General features: G+C 40.4%; 1 protein-coding gene and 1 non-coding gene across 2 annotated transcripts in view; both read right to left on the bottom strand.

Moving 5' to 3' along the window:
• CNOT1 (CCR4-NOT transcription complex subunit 1) overlaps positions 1–12,697 on the bottom strand; it is a 58,635-nt gene that overhangs the window by 20,770 nt on the left and 25,168 nt on the right. The window contains 9 exon segments of the mRNA XM_035898867.1: positions 145–324; positions 1,117–1,257; positions 2,561–2,791; positions 4,002–4,080; positions 5,413–5,699; positions 6,519–6,643; positions 7,684–7,830; positions 8,213–8,414; positions 9,729–9,879. Coding sequence (XP_035754760.1) covers positions 145–324; positions 1,117–1,257; positions 2,561–2,791; positions 4,002–4,080; positions 5,413–5,699; positions 6,519–6,643; positions 7,684–7,830; positions 8,213–8,414; positions 9,729–9,879 — 1,543 coding nt within the window.
• Positions 9,320–9,455, bottom strand: LOC118452755. Its single transcript, XR_004842590.1, has one exon. It is a non-coding gene; the product is annotated as a small nucleolar RNA SNORA50 (small nucleolar RNA).

Below are 12,697 nucleotides of genomic sequence, written 5' to 3'. Positions count from 1 at the left end.
TGCTAGTTCAATTGTAAGCTAGAAAGTACATTTTTGAGTGATCTTCCATATTTGAAGATCAGCAACATAGTAAGCAAACAGCCTGATAACAGCACACTTAAATCTTTAAATCTACCTAAGCATTAGAAAACTGGCACTGCTCACCTTAATATTTCTGTATGTTTCATTCAGAACCATTTTATTGAACTCTGGATTCTTAAGTGTGTCAAGGAAGTTTGAATATAAGCTGTGAAAATTAGGCTCAATACTGACTCTCTTCATCACAAGATACTGTGACACCCAAGGCATGAACTCTTCTTTCACTGTTTCCTTCAGTTCTTCAACCTGTCTCCACACCAGAGGAAAAAGCAGAAAACAGAAGATATGAGAAGGTGACCACAAACTGCTGGAGTCAGCTCTGACCAACACAGCCAGTGTCTTGTTATCCAAAGATCTGGCCAACCAGTAAGGACTTAATTATAATGCGATGGAGGCACATTAGTTTACCTCTTGCCCGCTTCTCAGCTTTTTACCAGGTAACTGCAAAATAAACGTAGGCATCTTACGTTGTCCGCAAGACAGATAGCGCAGGTGGCAGCAGTACTACAGACTTCTACAAGCTCAGAAACAATTCCCCACATTTCAGCTTGAAATACAGGAGTCCATCAGCTTAACCTTCCAATATCAAATGGTACCCAGCCCATTCATGATGCCAATGTTTGTTCAAACTTGTATTAATATTTTTTCAGAAACTTGCATTCATATTTTTCAGTCCTTTAAATGACAAAAATCATCGGAAAGGACTATCCAGCAGTTATTCTAGGCTTCTAGCATAAGTGCTTGCCTTAAAACAAAGCATTACAGACCTGTAATACTTTAATACAAAAGATTTGGCTACAGGGAAACAAGGAAGCAGGATTAAGAACAGCTTGCTTTCACCTGCCTCTCCTTCCCCTGAAAAAAATTATCTTCAAAGAGGTTCAAGTAGAAAGTGTTGAAAAATATTATTTCTTCAAAGTGTCCTCCCCCTTAATTTTTTGCAAGTTGGGAGTTTCTGCAGAAACATCATCACCCACCACTTTAGAATGGATTTCCCAAAACATACAGAAAAATGTACTAGCATTCTTCCATACTTGCCTTCTGCGTCATATTTGACTGAGACAGATTATTGAAGATGAAAGCAATTTTTTCCTGGACATTCTCTGGAGGTTCCACAATTCTTTCAGTTTGATCTGTTGCTACTAACAACGTGTCAATGTTGGTAGTATTAATGGAAGGCTGAAGGGAGAGCAAGAAGTTAACAACAGACAATACCTACAGTCGACATCAAAAGAAACTTTTGCTCTGTTCTGTCAAGCGAAAAAAGAATTGAGCTTTGTCAGGTGACATCTACTACCTCAGATTTGTTTTCAGTAGCACTCTAATGAAGCCAAGTGATTTTTTTTACTCTGCAAACAATGATCAACACTCAGCAGAAGAATGCTGCTGTACAAAAAACTTCTAGCATTTACATTCATATATAATAGGTGCCACCGCAGCGGCACCCATTTGGCTAACAGCCTGCATACACTGTTAGCCTGGAGAAAATCAGAGGACAACAGAGAGCAGTACTTTGTACACTGTGCATCTCCAGGAGCACTTCAGTGCTGAATTGGGAAAGAGAAATCCCAGTTTCATTTCTGAGAAAGCACGCCAACTGTAAGGCAACAGAATGTAACCCATGTCCCTGCAGCTGCAGGTCTAAACCCAAGGGCTTTAGCACCTGGTACATTGCAATTATGGGGAAGGAGATACAGTTTTAAATATCAATCATTACTTGAGTTTATAAAAAATATAAACACCTCAGAATAACAGCTATCTACATGACATAATCAGGTGTGAAAGACATTGATAGCTATGCTACGAACTGTCCCCCAAAGTTGTTCACAACTTTCAGCTACCTTTGGCTTTCGCCTTCTTTAATTTGAGGAGCTTCTTTTAGGAGAACTATACACAGGCAGCACCAGGAAGCAAGACAGGCTGGACTTTACAATGCATCAGTTATACAGTAACAGCTCTACACGTCCTCAGCGTACACATGGGATCAAGCTTGCCCCAACGCTTTCTGTGGAAGAGCTAATCTGCCAGCCCCGCAGTAACTCTGGCTAGCAGTTCAGAGTTGTGTTTACGTAAGTGACTAAAGATTTGAAAAACCTAATGCAGTTAAAACTGCTCAGACAAATGCGATTCAGTGTGAAGTGTTCTCAAGCCCCAAGCAGAATAGCAACTGCTGACAATTTCAACAGTCCTACTGCAAGTCATTAACAGAAACAATGATTTTTTTTCTTTGTCTTGATAATTAAAGCCTCAATAAACACATTTCTACTTCACACCATAGTAATTCTACAGTTTCACAATCAAAAATGCCTTTTCTACAAAAACGTTTGTCGTATTTGGAAAGGTTATATGCTTTAGATATAAAAATCACAGTTTGAAAACTTGCAGTACGAAATTAAATTGGATTTTTGTCTCCATGTACTCAGATCAGCAACTTAACTCCTTCGCTTCTCCAGTAAGGCCACTGGAGTCACAGAATGCTTACCGGCACATCTTTCTTGAAGCTGACTCCAGTCGGTCGGGTGATTGTAATGGTTTTTGCAACAGTGGTGGTGGTTGAGGTGGTTACTATAGTGCTGACTTGGCCAGCAAGAGGAGCTTTTGCTGGAACTTGGGCCTGGGCCTGAGCCTGGGCAAGTGCAATACTTCCAGGGGTGGTGATTGAACCCTGCATCTTCACAGGAGGATCTCTGGATTGCTGTCCATATTCTATGTACTAAAAACAGGGTAAACAAGCACATACAAAACTTCACACACCATAGCAGAACTATAGGCTGAGCTTTAGCGTGAGCAGTGTAAAGGTTTGCCAACAACCCTTAAAATACTTGATGCTAATACCATTAAGGGAAACGGCAAGCTACAGTTGAATACCCTTATAAAGAACATCTTGTCACTATTTACTTTCTTTCTTACTGGACAGGAGCCTCAAGCTCTACCACAACAGGCTGACGCCAAGCATCAAAAGGCCCTACATCCTTAAAATTTTACAGAGCACTGCCCAGAAACTCCCATCTCTGCAGACCTAGGATAGCAGAGCAAAAGAGGGAAAAGAGCCTAAGAGAAATGTGTATCAAGAAACTGGATACAAAGCACTTAAGAAGTCTTCCCCAAAGACTACTGCAGCTACACAGAAATGGTAAAGCCTGAAGTTCACCATTAATAAGCAAAACCACAGTTCTGAAGCTTCCAACTTTAGGATTTTACATCCTCTAAAGTAGCTCCTCAGTAGAAAATTAGTTTCTTTCCCACTGTAATACATTTACCCAGAAATTGGTAACATCAGACAACATACTGTCATTTAAGGGATACGGTCTGAAACCTGTCAGTGAAACAGGCTGCTATTGGACTTGGCAGCAGCATTCTTCCTTATTTTGCTTATGCTCTCAAGCTTTGCCACTGGGATTAGCTTTTCTGTATTTCTACCCACCTTCAAGGCAGACACCATATGATCAACACCGCCTTTAATCCTTGGACTACAGGGTATTTTCATTACTCTGATCAAACCTTCATGAAGGAAAATTTTCTGGCTTTCATCTGGTTTAATTTAGCAGGTCTGAGTATGAAACTGTATAAACCCAGTTGAATGCCCTTTATTTTAGAAGAAAACTCCAAATCCTTAACAGACTGGAATATGAATCCACTTAAGCACTTTAAAACCTTCGTGCATGGCCATGTGTACTAGCTGATAGTGCGGTTATACTCAGGCAGCTTTTTCAACATAAGGAACCCAAACAGATTTATAAAAACACAAAAGGTACCAGACAATCACCTTCACCTACCCACCCCATCTCTCAGCAAAATCTTTAAGAAAAGGCAGTTTTTTCTGTGGATGTACATTGTCCAAAATTGTGACAAAGTCAAACAGGACTTTTCTCAAAAGAATTTAAAATCATAGAAAGCTAGTGTGCCAAGACAAACACACTCACCTCCTGTAAATGATGTGGGAACTGTATAAAGTGACTAATAGAAGCCAAGTGCTGACAATACTGGGGATAGTCCTTCAATCTGTCAAAGAAAATACATGTTAGTCAGAAGCATAAGCACAGATCAAACACAGTGTTACAGAGAAATACAAATATAATACTAGTATGTCATTCCCATACTGCATCACAGAACTACTTCTGGACTGCTTACAGCAGTTGTGCTATAAACAAAGCATTTTCTACTTTTTTTGCAAAACCCATTTGAAATTCATTTAACAGCAAAACACAAACTTCATTCACAGTAATGCTACATCTCGATACTTCTGACTGAGCACAAAATTGCATTTACATTCAGTGTTTGCAATAAGATTATTGGATAAATAATTTGTAGTGTGGCTCAGTGTATTTTAAAGAGCACTTTTTAAAGTCCCTAACACCCAAGACAGAAGCTTCACCTATGTACACCAATTATTGTAGTTCTACTTATGAATGCTAGACACTGTTACTCATCAAGTGTAAAATCTTTAGGTCCTGCTTAAAATGGTTCTTAAGAGAAGGAGTAAGATGGTGGTTAGGTCTCAAGTACGTCAGCCTTAAGTGTCTTTATTCATTCTGTTCAGCACACTCCACAACAAAGTATCCAACTATGAGTGCTGTGAAAGCAACACCTTTTACTGCAAGACAAAATACCGCAGGGCAGATGAACTACAAAAGGAGAATAAGGACAGAAGGTAATGTGCTCCTTGCTTATGAGTTCACACTTCAAGTACAAACATTTCTAGTCATTAAATAATTCCAGAAAGCTTTGTAATACTTTTCAAGTTCTAGTATCTTCTTCCAAAATGGAGGGGTTTTTTTCCCCATGGGTGTACAATCCTGCTTAATATTGCAGCCTACCTTAAGAGTTTCTCTATCTACAATCCATTAAAAGCTTTGAGAAAGTTTTTTTTTTTTTTTGAGATACACAGAAATCTCAGGTATGGCAAAAAGTAAAATCAAAGTCCTAGAGCTTAGTGCCTATAGCCAGTCTTTCAGTAACAAATAGTGCAAATAGCACTCCATTAGAAAGCACCTGTAAAGAGTAATTACATTCACCCCACTTCTAACAAGCTGACAGCTTCATTCAAGTCAACACTTCACTGAATTATTTTTATATAAACAAAGTCCGCCAAGTAGTTTCAGCATATCCGTTTGTCCCACATTTATACAGGTACCGTACTGAACATTTTGATTTTTAAAAATTTAGCCTTTAACTAGCACATTTTGTTTCAGTTCAGCATCTCTCTAAAGTAATCCTGAAGTTGAGAAATGTAAGTTTCTAACACATGTAAGCAATCTTGTACAGCATACAGCCAGTTCAAGGTTAACAAGACATTACACATACTGTTAGAAGTATTAAAAAACCCACACTCACCTATTTTTAAATCTATCTAGTGCAGCAATACCAAAATAGTACATTTTGGATGCAAAAGGCTTTCGTAAGGCTTCAAGAACATAGCGCAGGGCCAGGCCCAATGCCATATAAGTAACCAGTCCTTTCTCTATTATCCCACCAAAGAGGCAGGCTGTTATGTGCAGCTCTTTATCTGGGTACTGGGGAAAGAAACGGTATTCCTCAAACAAGTTCCTCAGCATACAGTTAAACACTTCTCGTTCCCGTTTAATGTTGGAGTCCTTAAACCTCTGCAGCATTTCCAAGACCTGTAAAGAAATTGGAAATTGTTACCGAGAGATCTGCTTTATTTCAGTCCTTCTGCACCTTCAGGTTTCAAGAGCACTTGCACCTAAGGTAAATTGCAGTACCACAAGCATTTTAGCCTGTAGACACTACATTGCTACAACGAGCTTCCTCTTCAGACTTTAGTTTTCCCTTCTTTTAAATCACTGTCTTCACATAAAACTTTTGTGACCGCCTACTCCACAGCTTCAAAATTAGAAAAATGAAAATTAAAGTTCTGTGTCTTCCATAATTTATAGCCACACAAATAATATTAAAGTAAATTTGAAGTACTTCAAAGAGCATGTACATCCAACTGATAATTACTCTCATAGAGACTAACCAAAATAGTTATCGCAGCTCAGAAGGTAGAACGTAGGACACCTTCATATATTTAGAAGTTGTAATCATTTTTAGATACTTTAAAACCAAATATATGCAAGATAAGTATAATTTACACAGACTGTTTAAAGGCACACTTTAGCACCTATTTTCAACGCAAAAGCTTCCACTCCACATTGAACTCTTCCCACTCAGCATCATTTTAGACTTCAGATGTCTAATTAACACTCCTTCAGTCCACAGAAGTCAAAGCTGAATGTAATGATCAGCTGCAAGTTCACTCCAAAAGCATGCTGCCTTTGAAACATACAACTTCAACCAAGCAAAAAAGCAACGCTGCAAGCATCTACCACTGGCTCTTTATTGTCTTCCACTAAAACTAATACATGAAGGAATAATTACTACCAACTTTATAGCAGGTCTCTGGACAGGTGATGCAACTGCTACAGAAGGGAACTCACCTCATCTACAGACATGGTCGGATGTGGTGGATGGTTGTAAATGCGCTGGAAGTAGCTGTTTGCCTCATCATCTATTTCTTTGCTAAAGTGCTGATTAGCCTCTGGCCACACCTGAGATAAGTCAGCTGTTAAAAAAAGGGAAGAGGTATCATGCTCAGAACAACTTGAGGCAGTCAGGATTTCACCTAGTCCTTTTCAACTCTTCCACCAACCCATACAAAACCAGCTAGTTCTCCTGAAAAGCAGGATATTTAACCTTTCTAGTAGACAGGAATTGTTACTTAAAAAAAAGTTTTCGTATTTCAGTATATTTAAGCAAAAGAACTGAATCCTAAGATACAATTAACCTCATACTGTCATATTCCTAGAACCCACTGCATTCCAAGCTAACCTCAACTGATGCCTCAAGTGAATGAACGCAGAACAGACTAGAATAAAGCATGCTACACAACACTAACATGCAGACAAACTTTCACACAAACTTTCAGGCCAGCCAGTGAGCTTCAACCAAGTTTATACTGAATGCTCAAGCCCAGAAATATAAACCAACGGTCACTATGGCCACCTCTACCAAATATCTGTAGAGATCAGTAACTTTGCTTTTATGAAGGAGCTATCAAAGGAGACTGAGATATGTAATAACAGCAATGCTGAAGGTTTAGCATGTAGTTACACGTCCTAAAGGCAACGTTTGCTTGCTCAAACATTTCATTGTGAGCGTACTTCAGAGGCATAAATGAGTTAAGGATATAATATTCTCTGCTGCAGCAGGACCATAGGTAGCTTTGTTTAACCTTGTTACAAACAAAACAAAACCCACCCTCTTACCAGATGCACACAATTCTCTGTAAAGAGCAGGACAACACTTTTGTTCAAAACACACAGCATGACAAAAAAGGACACAGAAACACACTGTTCATGCAAATCCAGAACATGTTATATTTTTACACTAACAGTTTGGGTTGTTTTTTTTTTTTCACACCCCCCACCTGGGGCCACTTGGCAAGCTTTTAGTAGTGAAGCACCTTTTTCAGACTAGTGGTGTAATAGGAGAGCCACATTTCTAATATTTACCACCTACAGACCCAAGCCTCCCCTGAAGGAAATGCAGATGAACTGCAGACCACAGTCACACTTCACAGCCACAGACAACACTACCACTTACAAGGTTTCATCTTACTCTGCTGGAATGTAGGCTGGTTCAGTCCAGATGTGCTCAGCTTCCTTTGCACGAATGGGTCATTGTTCACCGCAGGAAGGCCCAGGGCTCCGGTTCCTATGCCAGTCAGGCTACCCGTAGTAAGACCACCTACTGAAAAAGCAAACAGCCGGTCATCTCAGTTGCACCCCTCACAGCATGCACTTACTGCTTCCAAGAAGTCAGAGCTGTACAGCTTCATAAATATATAACAGCAAGCAGTTCTATCTCAAGCGATTCCTTGCCTCTGTCCCAAACTAAAAGAATGCTGCTAAAAAACTGTCAAAACACTCTCCCCTCTTGACTCTCAAACTTTTTACCTATTACAGCTGCAACATTCTGAAGTGCTGTTTCAGCAGTCACCGAGGAGTGAGGACTGTATAATTCCCTCCCACACAACACACAGCTGTTTATCCAGTATTTCCAACCATGGCAGTTACAGTGCCTGAGCTCTGATACGTCAAAAATGCCAACCACTCCATCCAGACAGCAGTACCTGGAAGCTGTGAAGAGAGTCCTCCGATGCCACTGAAACCCGTTGTCTGGTTTTGGGTAGAAAGAGGGGGGAACGCTTTTGCTGGTGACTGAGGAGTACTGAACGCAGAGCCCAAGTTTGGAGGGAAGCCTTGCATGCTCTGGGTATGAGGAGCAGCTGAGCCACCTAAACTGAGAGATGCCATTCCTGCAAGCGAGTCAATCTGAATGAAGAAAGGAAGATTATACAACAGACATCCATAAATTGCAATCAAGCTGACTTTTGGCAGGTTTTGTATAAAGGTAGCTACATATAAAAACATTCCTTAAAAAAAAGTTTTTCTCCATGGTTACTTTAACTTCTGCAGTCATCCAGATCACCCCCAAAAATCAGTTTATCTACAAAATGAGATTTCGTTTTTTTCTTCTACAAAACCCATAAAATCCTATGCTATCAGAGGTTTTACAGAAAGGTCGATTGTTCCGTAGTCTCCAGTTAAGTGAAACAGTAAACGCTTATAAGCAGTGCGTAGATTTTTATACTAGAGCAGTTTACGCTACTGTTTGCGACCTCAGACCTCACCCCAAGACTTACAAAGGCTATTTCACATCAAGCTTACAGAGTATTTTTGACTGTCTGAAGGGTCCCCTTAAACCCGCTTTTCACAGCTAAATACCTGAATGCAGTCTTCAACAAAAAGCATTAAGACCTGGGTGATGAGTAGGAGGGACAGCACAATACCAGCTGACAAAGCAATAAATTAAGAGCTCCTGACTAGGAACAGCAGAAAACAGTGTTATCTACCCAATGGATAGCACAGCTACAGACTAACACCTGCTGCTCTATTTGTTCACATCATTTATCTGCAGCAGGTTGCCAAGGTATTTGGTACATTTGATGAGCAACTTCAATACAGCAACGATTTACAAGGAAACTGCTCTCTGTATTTAGTTTACGTAATCTACTGATGCTTCAGACATTCGTAAATGCTGAATTGCCACTATTTCATGTGAAAAAAGTTTTTACCATTTTAAAATCTGCCATTGAATGTAATTGCTAGAAGCAAAACCTGTCTGTAATGTGTTGCTCCCAGAGAAGGAAAGGATGATGAGTGGCAGGGAGTAACTTAAATGTACCTTGTTTTTAAAAGAGCAGTTCAGTTGAGAGCTGAAGAGCCCCAGTTATAACAAGTCCTTACGCTCTAGCACTGTTGCTTGGCCCGTGAAGCTACAAACAAGACACATCAGGTTCAAAGGCAGTGCTTAATTTGCAAAAGTCTTAGTAAATTTTAGCACTTTAAAAGAAACCCTCAGTTATTTTAAATAAACCAAATCTCTGTCCCTCTTCAGTGCCCCCATTCTGTTATACCTTAGTTACTTCTTACAGACATTTGTGAAGCAAGAGACAGTTCTGAACTACAACCCTCAGGCATTATTCTGTAGTTATAATTTATCTAGTGAAAGAGCAGAAATAGTGCAGCAGAACTAACACTAAAATCAACACCACCTTCTAAAAATGCAGCGTATTATTTTTCTACCTGTACAGGAGAGATGGCATCCAAGCTGCTAGCACTGGGCGGGCGTCCTTTTGGCATGACTCCAGGTGGAGGCTGCCTGGCCTTGTTCATGACATTACTGCAGTTAGCTACCATGGTGAGGATCGTCTCTGACAGCTCCTGAGAAACACTCCTGGAACAGAGAAGTCAGATAGTGAACCATAACATTCATGAAACTAAGGCCCCTAACTTACTGGGTTTTCCTACAGAAACTGGGGCCACATTTCATAAACAGAAGTTGCAAAGCAACCCCAGCAGAAGCTACATTTTGTTATTTGCACAACTTGCATTAGAGCATGTCCCAAGAGAAACGGCTATATTTAAATAGAAAATCCTAAACTGTAGTTCTAAAAATTCATCTCCTATAGATTTTTCCTTTGTTTTCAATAATTCAAACACTGTTTTACAGTTACCCCAGCAAGTAATGACTTACAGAAAGCTGGGATATATACCTACATGGCTCTAACGGTCCTTGGAAGAGGAGACTATCTACAACAGTCTCTGTTGTCCACATTATGGGCTATATACAGCTCAGCTTCCTGAATTAAAACACACAATAACTGATGCTATGATCCCTTGTTCAAATCCACTTCTCAAGGCTCCTTCCTGTTGCCAGACTTCACCATTCCTGATTATTCCCATTCTGAATCTCATTACACACAAGGCCTCTCCAAAAGGGAAGATGCAACGTGACTAAAGCTTGGGCTACACACTCAAAGACAAAAAAGGATGAGAGGTAAATACCACCACCTGCTTCACTAAAATTCATCTGTCTATGAACTGAAAGACATGCTTCACACACTGCCATTAACCCAAAACAGACACAGGAAATCTAATTAAGGAAGTCATCATCAAAAGTCAACAGAAGACTCCAACTTAGGCATGATGTCATTGCACAATTGAGAGCAGTCAGTACCTCTTTCCAAAGCACTCCGTGTCTAACTGCCAGATTCCCAAACTGGAAGGAAAGCCAGCTGATGCTGACATACCTAACCACAAGCATACTAACACAACACTAACATTTTCCTTTTAGCAACTACAGTTGATTATTTACGGCTTTCTTGAACATTAGTTCTACCTTTTTGGTGAAGACAGCTAAAGCAGCAGATGCCTTCCTGTAACAGTGCAACTACACCAACACAGCTTTGTTAACCTTTACTGAAGATCCCTCATTTTAACTAAATTTTCACAAGCTTTTACTGCACAGCTGTTGCAATGACGGGGAAGAAAAAGGAACCATCCTGACAATTAAGGCAGGAAAACAAAGTGCAGATCAGCCTTCAGCTTTGGTAAGTATCCTGTAACAGGCTATACAGAGTTAAGGGCTTCCAATTGTTCTCCAAAGCCAGTGATCCACTATGTAGTGTGGGCAGAAGCTCACCAAAGACACAGGAATCTGGGGAGGTACCATGGCTGAGCAGGTTTCCATACAGGGCAACAAACATTTTCAGCTGTTTCACAAGCTGATTCCGTTACAGCTTTAACATCCTCTCACCAGGGCCTAGTGCCAAAGACTTTAAAAGCAAGGGACTTGGCAGGGTGTGTATCAAAAAGAGATCAGAAACCTGCCTTCATAAAAAACCCAAAGAGATTTCTGTTTTGAGAAAGTGCAAGCAGATCTGAAGACAGAGTTCTGAGCATGGCACATGGGATGCTCTATACCTACAATATGTATTTGCCTACATCCCAATGCCAGTCTCAGAAAACTCAACATTTAAATGTATGTATGAGCAATTAACAGGCAGCACAGTTTTTTCTGATGCAGGAGGCAGATAACCAGGGAATAGGAACTGAAAAGCTGAGTTCAGACATGATTACCACCCTCAGTATTTTGGTCTCCCCTGCTTTTTTGTAGCAGTTAAATTTGCAGTCGTTATGCTTAAATACTATAGCACACTTTAGTAAAGCAAATTCCAATCTGCTGTAGATAGATAACATGGCAGCCCACAAAGAAGACCAAGCCAGGCTTACAATCCTGGAGCTTGATCCTTTATGGTGACCAGTTAGGCCATCACTAACATGATGTCCCACCGTCTAGACAGATTGAAGGTTAACTTTTTTATCGTGTCAAAAGACACTATCTCTGTATCAAGATGCAAAACATTATTTTTTAGATAGTACAAACCTGCAGGTTTTCACCAAAAATCCCCTGCATTTGAGGCAAATGCTATGCAGTAGTAAGTAGGTGGGCATTTTTTGGTAACTGGATCTTAAAGGAAATGTTCATATTTTCAAGTTCCATCTAACCTTACAAGTGCTATTCCTGAAAGAGAACTAGGGGAAAACAGCAGGAAGCAGAACTTTGAAACACGAGTAAGGAGGACAGCCAGGGACCACAGTCCACCAGCTCTAGAACAACCCTGTCAGCTCAAGGGAAGCTCCAGCTTGCTGGAATAACATGTTTGCATCTCTTGCATTCTTTCAGCCCCCCTCCCCCTTTTTACAAAGCAAGGGAAGGCCTTTTCACTCCTAGTCACAGTTAGCCAGAAGCCTCTTCCCTTCCCAAGGCAGGGACTGAGAAGGAATGACCATTCCACACACTGACATGCTCAGGCTGTGCTGGACACAATTGTATGGAATAGGCAATAGCCCCGCTCAACTCACTGCAGCTCTTTGAGGGGAAGACTTCTCATAAGCGGTTTGTTACCAAATCACACGCTTGGTCAGCCTGTGGTGCCTGCAACCACCCTGACTTCATCTTAAAAACACTCGGTAATAAAAGGAACACTTACTTCATTTTGAAGCCTCACTGCTACGTGATGCTACAACTGCAGTGCTCACCAGCAATAAACAAGTTACACCAAAAATAAAAGTCTTGGAACATGCAGGGTCCTGGTGGCTAAGAAAAGTGTCTCCCTGGACACAAAACAGGACAAGAAATAACCACAGCCTAATTAAAGAGCAGGCTCCTAAATCAACATATTTGGGAGATGGTAGACTTCAGCTAGTGA

The sequence above is a fragment of the Egretta garzetta genome, unplaced genomic scaffold, assembly GCF_000687185.1.
Source record: "Egretta garzetta isolate BGI_Z169 unplaced genomic scaffold, ASM68718v1 scaffold27, whole genome shotgun sequence".
NCBI lineage: Eukaryota > Metazoa > Chordata > Aves > Pelecaniformes > Ardeidae > Egretta > Egretta garzetta.
This window is presented reverse-complemented; position numbering and strand designations above follow the sequence as displayed.